This window comes from Dendrobates tinctorius, unplaced genomic scaffold (assembly GCF_039654945.1).
Source record: "Dendrobates tinctorius isolate UK_male_01 unplaced genomic scaffold, ASM3965494v1 ptg000128l, whole genome shotgun sequence".
In the NCBI taxonomy this organism is placed as follows: Eukaryota; Metazoa; Chordata; class Amphibia; order Anura; family Dendrobatidae; genus Dendrobates; species Dendrobates tinctorius.
Genome location: NW_027361796.1, coordinates 13,528,361 through 13,551,217, shown reverse-complemented (window position 1 = coordinate 13,551,217; position 22,857 = coordinate 13,528,361). Strand labels below are relative to the sequence as shown.

At 42.9% G+C, this 22,857-nt stretch overlaps 1 protein-coding gene across 2 annotated transcripts in view; it reads left to right on the top strand.

Annotated features, from left to right (window-relative positions):
- Window positions 1-22,857, top strand: part of TMEM38B (transmembrane protein 38B) — a 67,279-nt gene that overhangs the window by 19,370 nt on the left and 25,052 nt on the right. The window contains exons 2-5 of one of the 2 annotated variants that reach the window (XM_073542663.1): window positions 4,432-4,588; window positions 9,645-9,829; window positions 11,376-11,460; window positions 18,146-18,263. In XM_073542663.1, the coding sequence (XP_073398764.1) occupies window positions 4,432-4,588; window positions 9,645-9,829; window positions 11,376-11,460; window positions 18,146-18,263 (545 nt within the window). Of the gene's footprint in view, window positions 1-4,431; window positions 4,589-9,644; window positions 9,830-11,372; window positions 11,461-18,145; window positions 18,264-22,857 lie in introns of both variants that reach the window. The other variant, XM_073542662.1, reaches the window with a different exon arrangement.

The following is a 22,857-nucleotide window of genomic DNA, read 5'->3' as shown; positions in this document are numbered from 1 at the left end:
CACATCAACCTAGTCAACGTAGGAGCCCTCGGCAAAGTGGAAGACACCGACAGATTGAATTTCAGCTATTGTATTACACTTCAGTGCTGAATTCCAAGTCAACACAGCTTGGAACTGCTGTATATAGTCTTCCATGCTGCTTCTGTCTGTGTGCTTAGTGGAGGAAGAGCAAGAATCCATCTGTGTGTACGGTGTAGAGCAGACCTTGGCGAAGTGCGAGGCAAATGTGACCCTCTGTCCCAGTCCAGCCCACGGACTGTGTCTGAGGGGCTGGATAACGGAGGCCAACGGACCGCAACGTGCACACGCTTGATTGGTTACTTCATTGGTGGAGGGGCCTCCAGCCACTTCCTCCACCAATCGGCTTGTGAAACAACTGACGTGATGAAATGTTGTTGCGTCGGCGTCATTTGTATACTGAGGAGAGTCAGCGCATCGTAGACAGGAACAGAAGCGGAGCGCCGGGGGAACTGGAAAGAGGTGAGGCCCCCCCCTTTTTTTTTTTTTTTTTGTGTATGGGATGTTTGGCTGGACATATGATGGCTGTGTGCGGCATCGTGCAGTTTATAGGGGGATGTTGGCATGCTTAATTGTGCTCAGTATTAAGTGATACAATTAGTATTAATATAATTATAATATGATATTAGTATTGAGCACAATTAATTTCAGCCTATTGATTCAGCCCTCCTACAACAGTCACGGTCTCTCACATGGCCCCTCGGAAAAATCAACTGCCCACCCCTGGTGTAGAGGGTGCATTAAAGGAGCCGTTCACCACCCACTATCTGAAAATTTGAGACAACCTGCAGGGGTGAAAATACAGGAAACAACCTACAATGGCCATATATTTAGAAATGCTCCTTTGATGTGTTTTGAGCAGTGTAGAAATGCATATTAATGTAGTTATCAAGGATTAAGATGCTTGCTTGAGAGAGTGCTGTTTTATGTACCGTATATACTCGAGTATAAGCAGACATCCCCCCCCCCTAATTTTGCCACAAAAAACTGGGAAAACTTTTGTACTTGCGTATAAGCCTAGGGTGGAAAATGCAGCAGCTACTGGTAAATTTCAAAAATAAAAATAGATGCCTATAAAAGTAAAATTGATACTTTAGTAGGTTAAATGTTTTTGAATATCTATATTGAATCAGGAGCCCCATATAATGCTTCATATAGTTCATGATGGCCCCATAAGATGCTCCATAGAATAATATGCCCCATATGCTGCTCCATAAAGGTTATGGCCCCATAAGATGCTCCATAGATTATGCCGGCGAAAGATGCTTATACAGCACAGAAAGAGGACTTGAAAGTCCACCAATAATATAAAACTGCAAAAGAGCAAAAAGGTTTACCCATCCAGGCCTCCAGACAAATGCACTATCAGGACGCGGTTGGAGCCGGCAAGGTACAGGACCTTTCGTGACGTCACAGTCACGTGTTGAGTCACGTGATCGGCTTAGAAAAAACTGACAGGACCAACAACCAATCCTACGCGTTTCGGAGACTTACTGCTTCCTTCTCCAACCGCGTCTCCCGTCGCATGTCCCGCTACTAACGGGCGGCATAGCATCGGGTGAATAGGGCGATAGCTACCGGCCGGTGCATCGCCCGCCATTATTTGGACTACATCAGAGGTGATTATCCTGGAATTTACCCACCTTTTGCCTGTGACTTTTTATCATCCACGCTACCTTTGGCACTGAGAAACACACCATCACCAGAATATATTAAAGCAAATCAGGAGAAGAGTCTCCATGTGCTGAATTCAAGACCGGTAATACCGCGTATGGTATGAACAGTTACTTGGGCGGTTAGTATGACTCTCTCCTTTTAGTGAGAGATATATCTATGTGTATATAATTTTTTCCATATACCTCAAGGAGAGAGAGTTGTTGTACCTTATAGACGGTTACTTACCTTTTTTTTGCAGTGAGTAATTTTATTTATTTATATAGATATTACTAGTGCATTATTTTAATCACAACCTCTTAGATAATAAGGGGGGTCAGTACCATTGTCTCATTACGGATATAGATTTAATTGTTTGGTAATCACTTTGCAATCCTTAGGGAGAGTGACCATTTATATTTGTCAGACGATTATTAGCTGGTCTTAAGAGTGAGAATAATTATTCATGGGGGTATTACTAGCGCAAATACCTCTATTTTTAATTTTCTTTTAAACTGATCTGTGCCGTATTGCGATATGCAACACCCCTGTACACTTTTTTTTTTTTTTTTCTTTTTTTGTTGTTTCTGCCTTTCGTTCCTCCTAAATTTCACTTCGTTACCTGCACCCACTTTGGTAGAGCTGCAGGTAAAAATCCGACCTAACAGCCAGAGCTGGCACTGCCCCACCCTGTGCACACTTATTGGCTGTCAGTAATCTGCCCCTGCACTGACCTCTGTCATTTGTCCAGAATTGGAAATAACAGAGCAGTGTAGGTGGAAATCCACACAATTGCTGTCCTCCACATCACATGCACAGTGGTGATGGAGCTGCCCGTGTTCTCCACATCACATGCACAGTGGTGATGGAGCTGCCCGTGTTCTCCACATCACATGCACAGTGGTGATGGAGCTGCCCGTGTTCTCCACATCACATGCACAGTGGTGATGGAGCTGCCCGTGTTCTCCACATCACATGCACAGTGGTGATGGAGCTGCCCGTGTGCCCCACATCACATGCACAGTGGTGATGGGGCTGCCTGTGTGCCCCACATCACATGCACAGTGGTGATGGAGCTGCCCGTGTGCCCCACATCACATGCACAGTGGTGATGGGGCTGCCCGTGTGCCCCACATCACATGCACAGTGGTGATGGGGCTGCCCGTGTGCCCCACATCACATGCACAGTGGTGATGGGGCTGCCCGTGTGCCCCACATCACATGCACAGTGGTGATGGAGCTGCCCGTGTGCCCCACATCACATGCACAGTGGTGATGGAGCTGCCCGTGTTCTCCACATCACATGCACAGTGGTGATGGAGCTGCCCGTGTGCCCCACATCACATGCACAGTGGTGATGGGGCTGCCTGTGTGCCCCACATCACATGCACAGTGGTGATGGAGCTGCCCGTGTGCCCCACATCACATGCACAGTGGTGATGGGGCTGCCCGTGTGCCCCACATCACATGCACAGTGGTGATGGGGCTGCAAGTGTGCCCCACATCACATGCACAGTGGTGATGGGGCTGCCCGTGTGCCCCACATCACATGCACAGTGGTGATGGAGCTGCCCGTGTGCCACACATCACATGCACAGTGGTGATGGAGCTGCCCGTGTGCCACACATCACATGCACAGTGGTGATGGAGCTGCCCGTGTGCCACACATCACATGCACAGTGGTGATGGAGCTGCCCGTGTGCCACACATCACATGCACAGTGGTGATGGAGCTGCCCGTGTGCCCCACATCACATGCACAGTGGTGATGGAGCTGCCCGTGTGCCCCACATCACATGCACAGTGGTGATGGAGCTGCCCGTGTGCCACACATCACATGCACAGTGGTGATGGTGCTGCCCGTGTTCCCACCTATATAGAAGCCTTTTCCTTCCTGGTTCCTCCAATCAACTGAGTCATTCCCCTGCTGCCTCACACTGTGTGCTGGACAGAGAAGCTGGAGAAGTGAAGGTCTGGCAGACACCAGTCTGTGCCAGACAGGAATCTCTCTAGTCTGGGAGTGAACACGGCTCCTCCAGAATTGGGAGATGGTTGCTCACCAGATTGTTTTATCCATGCAGATTGCTGACAGGGAGTAAACTCTCAGCATTCTGCAACCTAGGTACACAAATTATACAGAAAGCCCAAACCACTCCTTTAACTTTGTATATACCAGGCTGAAACTTGTATCTGTTCTTAATTATAAACTATTTTATAGTGTTCATAAATGTAATTAAATATTTAGGGTACACAATGGTATACATTTTATTTTTCTAGCCTATATGAAGATGTTACAGCAATTGCCTCAGTGTTAGAAAAAAACCCCAATCCTATCGCCCTCCCTTCTGGGCTCCAGCACCGTTTCGCTCGTTTGCTTAGTGACTGGCCTCTCACATGCTTTTGTGTGAGATGTAAGTCTCGTTTTGACGCTCCATAAGCTTACACTGTAAAAGCCACTTATGACCTGCAGAGGGGTGACCTCACTGAGAAGACAACCCAGAACGGTGCTGGACACTGGAGATGGTGGCGGTAGGGGAGTATGTTAAACTTAACTCGCATGGTTACGTCTGCTTGTTCAGAGTTCTGGTTAATGTTGCAAGAAATTAAATCCAGTTAAACATTTCTGGATAGTTTTAATGGCCTGAAATAATAAAAAAAAACTGGAACTTCCCATTAACTGTTAGATATAATTATTTTATGATCTAGGTAAGTTTGCACCACTAAAATTAACACACAAAGGGTTGGTGTTTTCTTGTTGTAGGAGCTGTTGATGTGGCATCTCGGAGTCCTTTTGCTTCCTGGTTCAGCGCCATGCTGTGCTGCTTTGGAGGTGGCATATTGTCTTCTATATTACTAGCGGAGCCCCCTGTTGCAATCCTTTCAAATAGCACTAACATTGTTTATGCCTCTGTTGTTTGGTAAGTGCTGCTACATTCTTTATTCATAAGTAGGATATCCCACTTTTTTTTTCCTTTATTTAATGTATTTAAATGCTATGTTGGCAAACATAAATTTTGTTTTTTTTCATTTTATTTGTTAAAAGTGCATAAGAAAGCAATTCATGACACTTCAACTTGAAAAACTTTGTTCACACATTACTAGTGTTGCAGTATTGTAGAAAAATTGCACAAAACTGGGGCAGGGCATGCCCATCATATCACATTAGTGAAGGGGTTTGGTTATTAAACCATTTCCTAATGTTTTACTTTTGACTATAGAGATGTAGTGTAGCTTAAGTTTTAAACAAGTTGGAAATATGATAGATCAGGTGTGGGCAATTTTCCCGAGGGGCCACATGAGAGACCGTGACTGTTGTGGTGGGCCGAACCAATAGCTTGAAATTAATTCTACTCTAATATTAATTTATTAATAAACTAAAAATAACATGATAAAATAACATGAGATATCATTAAGATCGTAATATAAAGTAGAAAAGCAAAACAAGATTTTCAATGCCGAAAGTTTATCCCACAAAAAAGTGTGGAAATTATTAGAAACTGAGAGTTGATACCTGATTTTTCTGTTGAAATCTGGTACTTATACAGATTTGGCAAAGGTAAAGACTTGTGTCGTACCACCTTGATGAATTGTTACAGAAGGTTCTTGCTTTAAGCCAACCGATTACCTTCGAAGTTTCTATTTACCTGCAGATACAGGGTTAATCTACAGGTGATAAGAGTTACAATGCTTCCTGGCCTTATAAGTGATGGTGTGGCTACCAGTAGAAAATAAACTTCTTTCCTCCCAGGAGCCACCGGCTTTCACTCATGGGGTCATGTGTGAGTTGATGTAAGTGCACTGTGACAGCTGGCTCTGCAATATATCTGTGTAGAGCGAGCTGTCAAAGTCCAGGGGCGTACTGACTGTAACCACTCTGTGCACTGACCCCATGAATGAAAGCCAGTGGCTCCCAAGAGGAAATAATAATAAATAATCTTTATTTTTATATAGCACTAAGATATTCCACAGCGCTTTACAGTTTGCACACGTTATCACTGTCCCCATTGGGTCTCACAATCTAAATTCCCTATCAGTATGTCTTTGGAATGTGGGAGGAAACCCACGCAAACACGGGGAGAACATACAGACTCCTTGCAGATGTTGTCCTTGGTGGGATTCGAACCCAGGACTCCAGCGCTGCAACGCTGCAGTGCTATCCAAAATAAGGAAATAAGTTCATTTTCTCTCAGGAGCCTCACTGTCGGGTAGCTGGACGGCATTATAATGCTATCAACTCTCTATCTGTAGGTAAGGCTAGTTTCACACTAGCGTTTTTTAGCGCTGCGCTTCGTGCGCAATAGAATCGCATACAAAAAACGCATCATGCGTTTTGTATGCGTTTGCTTTTTTTAGGCGTTTTAACCAGTTTCTAGCCATGGTAGCTCTTAAAACGCCTGCGTTCCCATAGACTGTAATGTGATTTTTTTTGCGCATTCTGTGCGCAAGCGTTTTTTTTGAGACAGGTCAGACGGACTAAAAATGCAACAGGTTGCGTCCGGTGCGCCTAGGCACAATACAAAAAATGCATGCGCATGAAAACGCATACGCTAGACCATGCGCCCCCATGTTAAAGTTAGGGGCGCAGGACGCTTGCGCGTGGATGTTCACAAAGCGCAGCGCTAAGATACGCTAGTGTGAAACCAGCCTAAAAGATGTTTTCCGAGGTGACAGGTTCTTCGGCCACGTTTAGTATTTAGTCACTATTTTACATCAGTATTTGTAAGCCAAAGGCAGGAGTGGAATAACGTTTAATCGAAACCCGTCACCACTTCTGTATTTATCACCCACTCCTGGTTTTGGCTTACACATACTGAGGGAAAATACTAAATGTGTGTGAATGTGGCCTTTAAGAGGATGGTTATTGACTGATGTCAAATTCCACTTATTTTGTGCAATGACATCACTGTGCTATGTTTTCGGAGTCAAGGTAATCTTTTCCAGGATGGGAACATGGATCCCGTATGAAACTACAACTACTGTCTGTAAGCAGAATAAAAACTTGCTTTTCAGATGTGTATAATTCTGTACAAGACTGACTAAGGAGGACATTTACGGTACTTAGAAAGTAGCATGGTCACAAAGAGAAGGCATTGACCTGAATCCGAATTCACATCTTCCTCTTCTGTTCTGTAAACCTGCTCCATCCATATCCTCTTCCTACGCCTGCTTGGATTTTGTTTCCCTTGAAGCTCAGAATAGTTTCTCATTAGAAACATTTTCTCACTGCTATCATTTGGCTTAATGGTGATAAGATAATGCCTGTAGCTACTTTCATCTATTGATATCAATACCTTTTACATAAACACTTCTGTTAAGTAAAATAGCAACCGACAGCTGCCACATTTTACGGTTCTGCGCCATCTGCTGGCACTTGGGTGGTATAACTGGCAGTATAAAATAACGTATGAGATGGGCTTTTGTAATAGATCACTTTAAATGGTACATTCCCGATATCCTTTAGCAATTTAGTGCAAATATGCTGTCATGTATTTTAGAAGCCCTAAAAAGTACACGGGTTTTACCTGATAAGTAGTAATCTGTCATGTTTAGACATGACTTTTATATATCACTTTTCCAACTGTCAAGATTTATCTAATATCTTTACCATAGTATTGTCATGGGGATACTGTGACAGTGGGGTCAGACAAAATCAGCATCTGGTGACGCATACACCTGCGGTAATTAGAACAGCTTCACCATACTATTGGCAGTTCTGGCTTCCTTTGCTCTGGCACTGAGAGGGTTAAACTGCTTAGTTGGACTCCTGGAGTTCTGTCTTGGGTGGTAGATGGTATCAGCTGTTCTGAGTTTTACTCCAAGCAGGTATAAGAACTCTATTCCTGGCTTCTGATCTTGCCAGTGACCGTTCATTCTGCCTGGTTTGGTGTTGGAGAGTAGTTTGCATTTGTTGTAGTCGTTTGGAGAGTTGTTCTGGAGATTGCTGCGTGGAGTTGGTTTGAGTGCTTATTGTCACCTACCTATGCCTTGCCTCTGTTCCACTGTTGTTTTGTAAGTGTATTTGTATGATTGTAGTTTTTCTTTTATCCCTGTTTGTCTTGTTAGTCTAAAGCCCAGTCACACATGGCGATCTCGCTAGCGAGATCGCTGCTGAGTCACAAGTTTTGTGACGCAACAGCGATCTCACCAGCGAGATCGCTGTTTGTGATACTTACCAGCGACCGGCCCCCCCTGCCGGGTATCGCTGATCGTCCTGGAATGGCCAGGACATTTTTTTGATCGCTGGTCTCCCGCTGGCCAGCACACATCGCTGCGTGTGACAGGCGGGAGACCAGCGAGCTGGCGCTGGTAACTAAAGTACACATTGGGTTTCTAAGCGTCGCGCTGCGCTTAGAAACCTGATGTGTACCTTAGTTACCAGCGCGCTGGTGCAGGGAGCTGGTAACCAAGGCACACACCGGGTTTCTAAGTGCCGTGCGCCGCTTAGAAACCCGATGTGTACCTTGGTTACCAGCTCCCTGCACCAGCGCACTGGTAACTAAGGTACACAGTGGGTAACTAAGCGACGTGTGTCGCTTGTTACCCGCGTGTCGCTGGTGCTGATCGCTGGTGAAGCTGCCTGTTTGGCAGCTCACCAGCGATTATATAGAGACACACCAGCGATCCTGACAAGGTCATATCGTTGTCGGGATCGCTATGTGACGGGGCCCTAATCCTATACATTTCGTCACCTCACCTCCCTGGGTGGGGGAGGGAACAGATAAAAGCTAAGATGGGAGCATTGGAAGGTTCGTGACCCCGGTGTGTCCACCTTTTGGGGGAGAGGGAAGGACTAGGGATCCCCCTAGTTCCAGGGATCAGGTAAGCGCCCACAGTTCCTAGTCACTGCATTACAAAGCATGCTGTGAGGCAGGCATGCATGCATAGTGCTACTGTATTATCTGATACTTGAGTTTTACAAATTGTTAAAAGGGATACGTGCATTTTACATTGGAACAGCTTCTGGTATTTGAACATTGATGGCCTAACCCTGGGATGAGCGCAATGAAGGGCACAACAATCCCCTTCATTGTTCCCACAGACATGGCGTCTCATGTGTAGAAGTGTCTATGCTTGGTACAGCAGCTTAGTCCTCTTAAAGTGAATGTGATGAACTGCCGGCATCTGTGCAGATAATGCGCCTGTGTAAAGGTGTAGCGTGAGCGCTGCAGCCCCTTCTTGAAGTATTAAAAACATTTCTGAGTAATCTTCAAAATCCAAACCCCCTTTTTTTTTTTTTTTTTTTTTTTTTTGGTGTGATTTATTAAACAAGGCCATGTACTTGGTCTGTGCCTCATTCTATGGAGGGACGAGTGAATAGCTTGGTCTGCAAGTTATAGCAAATCATGGCATTAGTTTGTTAGAAATGGTATAGCACAGCTATAGGGTTTTATACCCTGCCTACATGTTGCACAATGGAATAATTGCAGTTCTCCAGCTGTGCACTTTGAACATGTCCTTCATAGCAAACTGCTCTGGTATCAACAGACGCCTATTAGATTTCAACCTGGTCCTTCTGCCATAGATGTGATCAGAGCCTTACACATGACAGGGCTTTTCCACCTGTAGAGTTTGAGGAGTTGTTCTTGGGGGACCCGTCGATCTTCACTTTCATTAAACATATTGTCGAATTTATGCTCGGATGTGTTCTGTAATCACACATCTGCTGAGAAGGGCTTAAAAAAAAAAAGCTGTGACTTAGAGACTATCCCATTGGACCGTCATATTGAGCTTTGTGGGGTTCATAGTACACTTATTTTGCAGATGGCTATAGTCTGTGCAACACAGAGACAAATTTTTGCATTAAGCCCTATTACAAAATTAATTTTAAATGTATTTGTTCTTGATGAAAGTCAGAAAAAAAAATCCCTCAAGATGGACAACCGCTTTAAAATAACACAATGCCTATCACTTTCATATATAACATGTTTGGTTCTTGATCTTTTCTGATATATATTTCTTTTTTCTACCACTCAGGTACATGGTCTACTACTTTCCGTTAGATCTGTTCTATAGATGCTTTTGCTTTCTACCTCTACGGGTTATTGCTGCAGCAATGAAAGAAGTGACCAGAACTTGGAAGATTTTGGCTGGAGTCACACAAGCACACGGTCGTTTTAAAGATGCTTTACTAGTCATGGTTGCCAATGGCTGGGCCAAAGGTATTATGTGAGCAAAGTGTTTGATGTGCTTTATTCCAAACCAAAGAACATGTGAATAGATTAGAACAGAAAATGTTAACCTGTGGCTGTTCAATGAAACGTCCTACATGATCTAACCACTCGCATCGTTTGTTTAAGCAAGAGTCACACGTGAAGACCTCTGCATTAAAGGGGTTGTCCGGTCTAAAATGAAAAGCCTGCAGTCGCGGTGCCACTGCTGACTTGTGAATCCGCCCAGCGCATGCATTGTGCTCTACAAGGATTCGATGTTTTCTGCCCCAGGAATGGCAGTCAAGTATGTGATATGCATATTCCCGGGCAAAATCCGTGTAGTGGACGTGACCTCTCTCAATATACTTGTAGTCAGTGAGGCTATGCCCTCTGCATACATTCTGTCATCAAGCGTGCCTATCATTTGACTGCCATTCCTGGGGCAGAAAACGGCGACTCCTCACATCGCACAGTGTGGGTGGATTATGTGGATTAAATTACCACATCTCCAGCACCAGGGGTAGAATGTGGTAAGGGGAGATGGAAGTGCTTACCCTATAATGATTAGAAAGATTTAGCTATATGGGTGGTGAGTAGAGTAGGAAACGCTAAGAAAATTTAAAAAAAAAACAAAAAACGATGGACAAAACTTTTTTACGTATTCATTTCTGGTCTTTAATGGTCGCAGCTTCATTTTTCTGATGCAGAATTCCAAATTCTTTGCATATATAATTTAAGGTCTGTAAGGACTCTATTCCAACATGTTCTTGGTAGAATTGTTAATTTCTCATTCTGGCACAAAAAAATGTAGCCTTTGTTCGCACTATATGTAATGAGCTTAACCAGATGACATGCTGGAACCAAGCAGAAATTCAGCTTCTTTGCTCCTAGTATGCCCTTAATTCTTTCACTGGCACCCGTGTGTTTGACATCAGCAGCAGCTATTAAGAATGAGGGAGGTGAATAAAGTACTGATGGACCTGCCAAGAGCCGTGACTTTGGCTCCAACCCTGCCATATTGACTCTTTGCAAGCTCCTAATATATAATGTAGTGATGTAGAACTTATGTCTTGTTTTTTTTTTTTTTTTGTTAACCTCTGAGAAATGGATGGAGACATATTTGGTATGCTCTTTACAAATCCTGCAGCATCACATCAGTTTAGTTACTCAAAATCCTGTAACCCTTTTAAGTCTACAATGTATCTGTGTAGAACATATTAAAACCAAAATGAGCAAATACTCTATAGTAAGTAAATAGTAACAGTAATTGTACATGACATATGGTACTTGGTTATCACCATTTTGATCAGAAAAGCATAAAAGCCATCCCACTGTGACTAGGTGTACCCAATCGGGATGGCTCCTAACTTTTGTAGTTCACAGCACCGGACCTAGGATCTGTCTCTTAAATGGCCGCAGTGTCACTGTGCCCCTACACTTTACATACAGTATGTCCCACCTCTTTTGATGTGGAAGCATGCATACTTAAAAAATGTTGCTCTATTCCATGATGTGTATTCGGAGGCCGCTAACTGATCAGTTTTGTTTGCAGCAGCTGGAGGTGGCCTGATTTCCAACTTTGAACAGCTCGTGAGAGGTGTCTGGAAACCCGAAAGCAACGAGCTTCTAAAGATGTCATAGTACGTGACTGTTTTCACTTTCCTGAAAGTCTAGAGCCCCACACATGGTGTTGAATAGAGAATAAGCATAATATATTTAGTTAATGCCAAGTGGTTACATTCTTAGAAAAGTTATTATGGAGACAACCAATTAAAGATTACTTCTAATTATAATCGATGAATTTAGTAATACATGTAATTATAGTAGTATTACAACTTTGTTTTTTAGTTTTCCCAAGGCTAAGTTCCCATGATGAGCTTTCGGTGCGTTAACGCGTCAAAAACACAGCGTCTTAGGCCGGTTTCACATTTGCGTTAAAGACCGCAGTCCTTTTGACTGTGCGCCAAACGCAACCTGTTGCAATTTGGTTGCGCTCGGCGCACCGTCAAGAGGACGCAGGCGCCGCCAAACGCATACTGCGCACGGCCTGCGTCGTCAGTGATAAAGATAGGGGACGCATGCAGCGTCATGCGCCCGGAGGCGGTGCTACCGGTGGATGGGCAGCAGGGGGCGGGGCTTAGCGGCCTTTAACACATGTGAAACCGGTCTTACACGTCCTCCAAAGTGGATGGGATTTATAGAAATCTCCTGACTGTGCTTTTAACCCTGCGTAAACTGACCTGTGGAGTGTTTTTGAAATTCACAGCATGTCAATTTCTCTTGTGGGTACTCTGAATTTTCTGTGCAGAATTTCCCCATAGATTTGCATTAGGAGTGCAAATTATGCAGGTAAAAAGCTCATTGTCGGAACTTAGCCTAAATGTTTTGATCCACGAGACCTAATTTTGCTGGTAAACAAAATTGGATTCAAGCACTCCCATTTCCTTGCCACGTAAATCTTTTGCATTGTCTTAGTCTGTACACTGAATTAAAGGGAACCTGTCACCAGTTTTGGCCGATATGAGATACGGTCATCACATTTCAGGACTGATAGACAGCATTCTATAATGCTGTATATCTGCCCCCAACCTGTAAAAGAAGAAAAATAACTTATTATACTCACCTGAAGGGTTCTCCGGTTCGAGGAATGTCGCTCTTCTTGGTCCGGCGCCTCCCATCTTCATGCGATGCCGCCCTCCTGCTTGCTTCGTGTGGATGACGCGTCCCTGCATCATCCACACAGTCTCCTCTGCATTGTGCTCCTGCACAGTTGTCCTTCTCTGTCCTGTTGCAAGCATAGCAAAGTACTGCAGTGTGCAGGTGCCGGGGCTCTTTGAACTTTCCCGGCACCTGTTTATTTTGCTGTATTTTGATCTAAAACTGCTAACAGAAAGAGGTGCTGTGAAAGAGATACGTTTACTTACAGAGAAATCTTCGGCATCAAATGAGTCAAGGATCCAATAGAAAATGATCCGTATGTATCTATATGCTTATTGACCGTACTGGGGTAGTCCAGTGTTTGAGGGAGGTATAAGCAAGAAAAATCAGATACCTAAAAGTCATATAAACATCAGTTATCGTCAGATTATTGAAAGTGTGAAAAAATGATCCATTCCACATACCCCCAAACATGTTAGACTAATCCCAAAGCATGGCAATCATAACTCACGTCAGACTCAAGCCTAATAGACACAGCATATTCATGATAGAATTTGATTTTGCACTAGGTGAATACAAGTAAAGCAGACCAATCAACTTATTATAATATTAATATAACATCAGGGGATGTATTCTGAGTAAGAGAAACGGAGCCAAGATAAAACTCCTTCCACATGGAGCGGGGTGCCATATTGTATCCCCAGGGTGCCAAACTCTGCTTTCAGAAAGGGATATTTAGGGTTAAGACACCTTATATTTCCTTAGATTATTTTCGTAGTAATTGATAAATGGCTATGTTTATAGCAACCTGACACTGTACATCTTTGATCAGCGTTATGCATTTTTTCCATTTTTTTATTTTTGTATTTTTAATTAACACAAAAGGTATTTTTTTTTATTAGGGTTTTTTTCTTTGGTTTTCTCCTGTGATAGACCCTTGTCCTTATTTCTTGGTTTTCTATTTTTAATGTGACCGTGTTAAAGCAAGATCTAAAAAAATAAAAATCTATCGGCTAAGAAGGAAATCCTAATAATCTAAGTATAAGGCTATGTGTACACGCAGTGGATTTGCCTGCGGTTTTGCCCTGCGGTTTCACACCTCTACTATGTTAACCCCTTCACTACCAAGGGTGGTTTGCACGTTAACTCCTGGGCCAATTTTTACAGTTCTGACCACTGTCCCTTTATGAGGTAATAACTCTGAAACGCTTCCATGGATCCCGGTGATTCTGACATTGTTTTCTCATGACATATTGTACTTCATGTTAGTGGTAAAAATTTCATTCAAATAACTTGCGTTTATTTGTGAAAAAAACGGAAATTTGGCGAAAATTTTGCAATATTCCAAATTTGAATATTTATGCCCTTAAATCAGAGATATGGCACACAAAAAACTTGATAAGTAACATTTCCCACATGTTTACTTTACTTTACATCAGCACAATTTTGGAACCAAAATTTTTTTTTTTGTTAGGAAGTTATAAGGGTTAAAAATTGACCAGCGATTTCTCATTTTTGCAACACCATTTTATTTTTACGGACCACATCACATTTGAAGCCACTTTGCGGGGTGTATATGATAGAAAATTCCCAAAAGTGACACCATTCTAAAAACTGCACCCCTTAAGGTGCTCAAAACCACATACAAGAAGTTTATTAACCCTTTAGGTGCATCACAGGAATTTTTTGAATATTAAAAAAAAAAAATTAACATTTAACTTTTTTTTCACAAAAAAAATACTTCAGGTTCAATTTTTTTTATTTTACCAAGGGTAACAGGAGAAATTGGGCTGCAAAAGTTATTGTGCAATTTGTCCTGAGTACGCTGATACTGGATATGTGGGGGGGGGAATCACTGTTTCGGCGCATGGCAGAGCTCAGAAGGGAAGGAGCGCCGTTTGACTTTTTCAATGCAAAAGTGGCTGGAATTCAGATCGGACACCATGTCGCGTTTGGAGAGCCCCTGATGTGCCTAAACAGTGGAAACCCCCCACAAGTGACCCCATTTTGGAAACTAGACCCCCCCAAGGAACTTGTCTAGATATGTGGTGAGAACTTTGAACCCACAAGGGCTTCACAGAAGTTTATAACGTACAACGGTACAATTAAAAAATCATATTTTTTCCACAAAAATGATCTTTTCACCTCCAATTTTCATTTTACCAAGGGTAACAGGACCCCAAAAATTATTGTGCAATTTGTCCTGAGTACGCTGATACCCCACATGTTGGGGTAAACCACTATTTGGGCGCAAGGCAGAGCTCGGAAGGGAAGGAGCGCCATTTGACGTTTTTGGCTGGAATTGAGATCGGACACCATGTCGCGATTAGAAAACCCCTGATGTACCAAAACAGTGGAAACCCCCCACAAATGACACCATTTTGGAAACTAGACCCCCCCCCCCAAGGAACTTGTCTAGATATGTGGTGAGAACTTTGAACCCCCCAGTGCTTCACAGAAGTTTATAATGCCTGGGCGTGAAAATAAAAAAATCGTATTTTTTCCACAAACATGATCTTTTAGTCACCAACTTTTTTATTTTCCCAATGGTACCAGGAGAAATTGGACCCCAAAAGTTGTTGTCCAATTTGTCCTGAGTACGCTGATGCCTCATATGTGGGAGAAAACTACTGTATGGGCACACGTCGGGGCTCGGAAGGGAAGTAGTGACGTTTTGAAATGCAGACTTTGATGGAATGGTCTGCGGGTGTCGTGTGCGTTTGGAGAGCCCCTGATGTACCTAAACTATTGAAACTCCCCACAAGTGACCCCATTTTGGAAACTAGACCCCCCCCCCAAGGAACTTATCTAGATGTGTGGTGAGCACTTTGAACCCCCAAGTGCTTCACATTATAACGCCCGGGCGTGAAAATAAAAAAAATAATTTTTTTTTCACAAAAATGATATTTTTGCCCCCAATTTTTTATTTTCCTAAGGGTAATAGGAGAAATTGGACCCCAAAAGTTGTTTTGCAATTTGTCCTGAGTAGGCTGATACCCCATATGTGGGGATAAAACACTGGGCACATGGCAGAGTTTGGAAGGAGCACCATTTGACTTTTTCAACGCAGAATTGGCCGGAATTGAGATCAGACGCCATGTTGCATTTGGAGAGCACCTGATGTGCCCAAACAGTGGAAATCCCCAATTCTAACTCCACCCCTAGCCCTAGCCCTAACCCTAGCCCTAATGGGAAAATGGAAATAAATTTTCTTTTAATTTTATTTTCCCTAACTAAGGGGGTGATAACGGGGGGTTTGATTTACTATTTATGGCGGTTTTTATGTGTGACAGCTGTCGCACGCTAAAAGACACTTATTGTAAAAATAGTTTTTGCATCACCACATATTGAGGGCTATAATTTTTCCATATTTTGACCCACCGAGTCATGTGAGGTCTTATTTTTTGCGGGACGATTTCACGTTTTTATTGGTACCTTTTTCGGGCACGTGACATTTTTTGATCGCTTTTTATTTTGTTTTTTGGGACGCAGAATTTACAAAAACCAGCGTTTCATGAATTTCTTTTGGGTGGTGCGTTTACGCCGTTCCGGGTGTGGTAAAATTTATAAGGCAGTTTTATTCTTCGGGTCAGTACGATTACAGCGATACCTCATTTAGGTCTTTTTTTATGTATTGGCGCTTTTATGCTATGAAAACAATTTTATATAAAAAAATAATTATTTTTGCATCACTTTATTCTGCGAGCTATAACTTTTTAAATTTTTTCGCTGATGATGCTGTATGGCAGCTCGTTTTTTTGCGGGACAAGTTGACGTTTTCAGCGGTACCATGGATATTTATATGTGTCTTTTTGATCGCGCGTTATTGCACTTTTTGTTCGGCGGTATGATAATAAATCATTATTTTTTGCTTTGTTTTTTATTTTTTAAGGGGTTCGCTAAAGGGGTTAACTATTGGGACAGTTTTATAGGGCGGGTCGTTATGGACCCGGCGATAACAAATATGTGTACTTTTATTGTGTTGTGTGTTTTTTTTTTTTTTTTTTTTTTTTTTTCCAAAAAATGAATTTATTGGGGAATTTTTTTTTTTTTAATGTAGCGATTATTTATTTTTTTATTTATTTTTAGTTTTTTTAACTTTATTACAATGTCCCAGGGGGGACATAACTGTCCTGTGACAGATCGCTGATCTGTCACATCACAGATCACTGTGACAGATCAGCGATCTGTCACAGGCAGTCCAGAAGGCTTCCTCATGCCTGCGCTTTGCAGGCACTGAGGAAGCCAGCTTCCTGCAGGCCCCCGGAGGTCCCCGCCGCCATATTGGATCCGGGGACCTGCAGGAAAGGAGCCCCCCACAGCAGTGCTGCACATTGCGCTGCCGTGGGGGGCTCAGGGAAGCACGGAGGGAGCCCCCTCCCTGCCGATACTTCCCTTTAACCCCCGGTACACCGCGATCGTGTTTGATCGTGGTGTGCAAGGGGTTAACGTGACCGCCCCTGAAATATTGTGCCGGGTGTCAGCTGTGATAATCAGCTGACACCCGGCCGCGATCAGCAGCGCTCACCACGTGGGCGCCGCTGATCGCTGTGACGTAATATTCCGTCCATGGAAATTAGGTCCATTGTAGGTAAGGGGTTAAAGGTGTGAAATCGCTGCAGAATCCGCCCAAAGAATTGACATGCTGCGGTTTGTAATCCGCAGCGTAAGCACAGCAGATTTGTAATGCCATAGGGTTTCATTGTACTGTACTTGGTCTGCAGAACTGCTGCGTTCCCGCAGGGCCAAAACCGCTGCGGAAACGCAGCAGAATCCGCAGCGTGTGCACATAGCCTTAAGTCAATCAAAGCTCTAAAATACAAAAAAGGGCACTTTGCAGGCTAAAATCAACAGAAGTCCATTAACCATTTTGCAACCACATAGTCAATTTATGTCACATGGTCACGGTAGTGACCTACGGAATGAAGACCACACAGCCGGCATCTTTCTGTAACAGCGGTGGTTGGAACTTGCTTTGGTCACTGTTTGACAGCAGCATTTGAATGGTAAATCGGTGACCACTGCCTTTAAATGTTGCTACTGCAAAACTATTCTATTTCAACTTTTTAATGATTCACTAAACCACCTCCATAGCTGGTTATGAGATTAAACCATAGCTGCTAATCTTGTCTATGCTGTGTGTTAATGAAGCCAAGCCCTCTTTAACTGGTTAATGAGCGCTGATGTACATTTTCCTCAGTGTTATGCTAAGTATAAAACTGGCTAGTGCTTTTGGGGAGCTGACGGGCTACCGTGGCAGCCACACCTTTATTTTTTTAAATGTCAAACAAAGTCAAAACTTACGGCTTTTGTATATATGAATAGTGTTAAACCAATGGAGGAATTCCTTTACTGTTTTACTGTACTTGGACTTTTAGGTTTTTTTTTTTTGTCTAATACATTACATTTGGAAGTGGTGTAATTCAAAACAAGAACTCGTCCCACAAAGTCTCTCCTTTTACAGCTATATTTATTGATGGAGAAAGGGAAAAAATGAGCACAAAAAAACCTGAAAATGTGTTGGTCATGAAGGGGCCTGGGCAGAAGGCTCACTGCAGTATAAACGATAGTGTTGTTACTTTGCGGCTCAAGCAATACTGAGTTTTGCTGTGTGTGTCCCGTTGCAGTTTAGAAGTTAATACATTTTTGTTTTTTCTTTAATTTTAGCCCTGTAAAAATTAGTCTATTGGGATCGGTTTTATTCACACTGCAGCATGTTGAGCTGCTGCCCGTCGAAAGACACCACCTCATGTTCGTCTATACTATGTTTCTTATTACTGTAAAGGTAAGATCAATCAACTGTCTCCATTTATATCATTTCCTCAGAAAACAAATGCCATCATGAGGCTTTTTCTGAAAACTAGAAACTTATCTACCCTACAGTTTTTGTATTAGACAACAGAAGGTTTAACTCTTGGGTAATACGTGTGCATATATGTATGTGTGTGTAATTATTAGGATGTATGTACAGTATATATAGGAAGAGGACTTGAACTCTATAGCGCCACCTGTTGGTAGTAGCGATCCTACAGGTCACAATCTCAACCCTTTAACGAGTCTTGTAATATGACTTAGATTGAGATTCTGATTTTGGCTTTTATCCTATCTCAATTTATCAGAGAAAATATATATATATATAATATTCCCTTCCATCCTGAGCCTTCATTTATGTATTCATAATGTACCGGCGTGCATAGCTATGCAAAAATGGTCTCCTTTTGGCATTATGGCAATGGCTGTTGCTGGAACGACACGTAATATGCTGTAGCCACAACGGATTGTGAAAACAGACCTATGATGTTTCTAAGTCCTTGTCCATATGCGATTCAATCGGGTACGCCAAAGTCGGAATACCTGATAAAAGGATGATCACCATATAGTCGCCACTCACTTTGGAGATTAAAAGGTTTAGGGAGCTTTCACATTACGTTATCTCCACTCCGCATTCATGGATCACATCAGGGTGACTGGGCCATAGACTATAATGGTGCCAGCAGAGCGATCATGCGCTCTTCATGCATGTTTTTTTGGGACATCCAGATGCAGTTTTCTACATTTGAGTATCCTCCTCCATTAGGCATGTATGCATCAAAATGATGCATGACAGAGCGCAGCCGTTCTAGTCTATTTCCAGTCCAAATAGATAAGTCTGCAGCCAGAGTGAAAATTTCTCCACAGAACAATTAGGCTCGTTCACACGTTGCATTTTTGCAGCATTCTTTATGTAAATGTTCAGCTGCGTTTCACAGTACCAGCAAAGCCTATGAAATTTCAGAAACCTCATGCACACAGCTAGGGTTTTTTTTGCCCTCTGTATTTTGTGCTTTGCTTGTTTTTTTGCAGAATAGAGCATATCTCTTCTTTCATCATTTTCGCAGCATTTTTCACTGATTGGTAGTGTAAAACGGCAGATAGCAGGTTTTGGTGCCAAAACCTGATGAAGTTGAATTGGACTTATATATTTTTTTTTTTTTTATGCCAAAAGATTATCAGCATGCACAAGAGACAAAATTACCCTGACAAAACCGCAGCAAAAGCTAAACAAAACCTGCCTTTGTAAGCAGTTTTAACTTGCCATAAAAAAGCTACAAAAAGCAACATGTGAACATAGCCTTACATAGACAGCTGTCTGAGCCATAAATGCACAAAACTGCTTACTAGGAACAGGTAAATTTGTAGCTTGGCAATAATGGGCTTTCTGTTTAGTACCACATTTACTCCCAAAAATGGATATTTTAATTCTCATAATGTTTTTTTATGTATAAAGTAAGGTCTATTATGATCATGATAATACTTATTTATTTTTTTTTAAGACTATTAAATGGAATCTGTCAGTAGCATGAGGTAGGGCTAGACACCCTGACTCCAAACACATTATCACTTAGCTTACCGGGTGTAGTATTTATGCTACAATTACTTTTCTCTGTTGAAGGTTTAGAAGTGTTAAGAATGTTGTAACCTCACCCACATCACTGATTGGCAGCTTTCTGCATATATTGTATAGTGACAAAGTGCTGCAAATCAGTGGTGCGTACATGGTTGAACTAGAATGTATGAGGCCATAAAAAAAGAAGAAAAATTTTTAGGGACCGCATCCCATTTGAAATGACTTTGGGGGGTGTTGTGAATTCTCTCTCTGGCTTCTCTCTGGTGATTACTGAAGATAGTGGAGCTGGTCAGATTGAGAGTTCTTTCTGGGCTCCCTGGTGGTTACTGGAGCAGATCTGATTGACAGAGGCTTGCCACCTGATGATGAGGAAGACTACTGGAAATCTGGGGTTTCTGATTGGGAGATGACTCCCTCTATCCCTGCTGGTGATTTTATTCCAGTGCCTCCTGAGGTCTGATGTCTCCTGCTCTTTCCCTGCATGTTCAGCTAAGTGGTTCATTTGCTATTCTGTTTGCATTTGATCTGGTTTTGTCTATCTCTGCTTTGTGCGGGCCAGCTGGCTCCAGCTGGGACTGTGCTGAATCACCGCCCATATGTTACTGCATGTGCCAGTTTTTGTCCCCTTTTATATTGGTCTCTTTTTGCTTTGCTTTCAGAATATACCAGAGTGCTGATATAGTGGGGGGCGAAGTCGTGCGACTTCAGTGTTTTATGACGTGTTGGAATTTTTGCAGGGTTTTTTGTGTGATTGCAGACAGAGTCTTTCCTGTCCTGTCCTGTCCTGTCCTGTCTAGTCAGTGTGGGCCCCATGGTTTGCTCAGTCTATTTTTCTGCATGCGTTTTCATCTTGTCTCACCGACAATATGTTTGGGGGCTATCTATTCCTTTGGGGTCCGCTCTGGGGCAGTTTAGATTTCCCCTTTCTTGCTTTAGGCTTAGTTAGCTCTCTGGCTGTGCCAAGGCATCTAGGATCATCGTAGGTACGCTCCACGGCTACTGCTAGTTGTGTGGACAGGATCAGGGGTCTACATCAGTTTAGTTACTAACCTCTCTGGTTTTCTATGGCTTAGTCTGGGCCTGCTATCCTCCTTGGTGACCCATTCATAACAGGGGGGCCTATGTGACAGAAGATACTCAGAATTGACACCACTTTCAAAACTGCACCCACCTCTCAAAGTTCTCATAAAAATATTATTTTAGCGTCAAATTTTGCATTTCCAAAAGGGTAACAGGAGAAAATGGACCATACAAAATGTGGTGCAATTTCTCCGGAGTACACAAATATCCTATATGTGCCTAAATTGTGGAAACCCCCCACAAGTGATCCAATTTTGGAAACTACACCTCTCAAGTAATTTTATCTAGTGGGGTGTTGAGCAGCTTGAACCCACAAGTGCTTCACAGAATATTTAACATTGAGCCATGAAAATGAAAAAATGAATTTTCCCTCAAAAATGTTGCTTCAAATTTTTCAGTTCTGCAAGGGTAACGGGAGAATAGACTTGGAGTACACAGATTCACGTGAGGGCAGTCTCACACGTCCAGTATTTCTGGTACTGGAGCTATCCGTGTGGATACGTGGTAACAGCAAGCAGGAGAGAGTTAATGAATGTAAAACCTGATGTGGGGTCCTCTCTGTTTGTGAACCAACCCGGCAAAACTCACAGCTCAATTAGATGCGCCTATTCTGGAGCTTTGTTGGGTTCTTCCCACTTGCCCTGTAGTGGTGGCAAGTGGGGTTAATAAGGGGTTAATGTCACCTTGCTATTGTAAGGTGACATATTAAGCCCGGCTTAGTAATGGAGAGGTGTCAATAAGAAACCTATCCATTACTAATCCTAGAGTTATTCAAGGGTTAAATAAACACACACCATAAGAACAAAGTATTTTAATGAAAGAATACACTACACAGTTTTAAAATCTTTATTATACTCCTAATCTCATATCGAAGCCATTGTTCTGTAAAAAATCAAAAAATAATAAACCAACAATATACCGTACCTGTCCAGCGTACAGTAAAGTCCCACGCTGCAATCCTTGTAGGGGGGGTTAATCAGTTAACAGCCAGAGCGCTGCTAATGCGACCGCTCCGACTGTGAACTACTGGGGAATGAATGGGAAGCAGCGCGCACAGACTCAGTGATGTCACTGCTCTAATAGATGTGCCTTTTCTGGGCAGCTGGGGGGGGCAAGATCAATGGCCCCTTACCAACCTGAGAATAGCAGCCCCCAGCTATGAGTTTTGCCCGGTTGATTCACAAACAGAGGGGGCCCCCACTTCAGGTTTTCATTAATTCTGTCCTGCTTGCTGTTCCCGGCAGAGCAGGAGCGAAGAATGACAGCTGTGTTCAGTACCAGCCGCAGGGGGAACAGCGCTTATTGTAGCGCTTCTTCCCCGGCGACCGTCCGTGAACACAGAGGACAGTGTGAACTGTTCTCTGTGTGCACTGGTTCAACACGTTTTGTGGACCGTGCGCACCCACAAACACTGACATGTCTCCATGTTTTGCACACGAACACACGGTCCGTGAAAACACGCTGACATATACTTTGACCCATTCATTTGAATGTGTCTACGTGTGTGTCTCCGGTACGTGAGGAAACTCACTACACGTACTGGAGCCACTGACGTGTGAAACCGGCCTTATGTGGTGGAAAACTGATTGGGCACATGGCATGGCCAATTAAATTCTGGAGTGCAATTTTGGCTGGAGTAGATTGCTGATGCCATGTCACATTTGAAAAGTCCTGACATGCCAACACAGCAGAATTCCCCCACCCACACACAAGTGAACTCATTTTGGAAACTACCTTTCTTGAGGAATGCCTATAGGGGTGTAGTGAGCTTTTTTTAACCCTCAAGCGAGTCAGAGAATTATGTAACATTGGGCAGAGTCAGTGTAAAATTACCATTCCAACTAAACTGTTTTGGTCTCAAGTTTCAGAAGGGGGTAATAGGAGAAAATTAGTGGTAAAATTTAAGCAATTT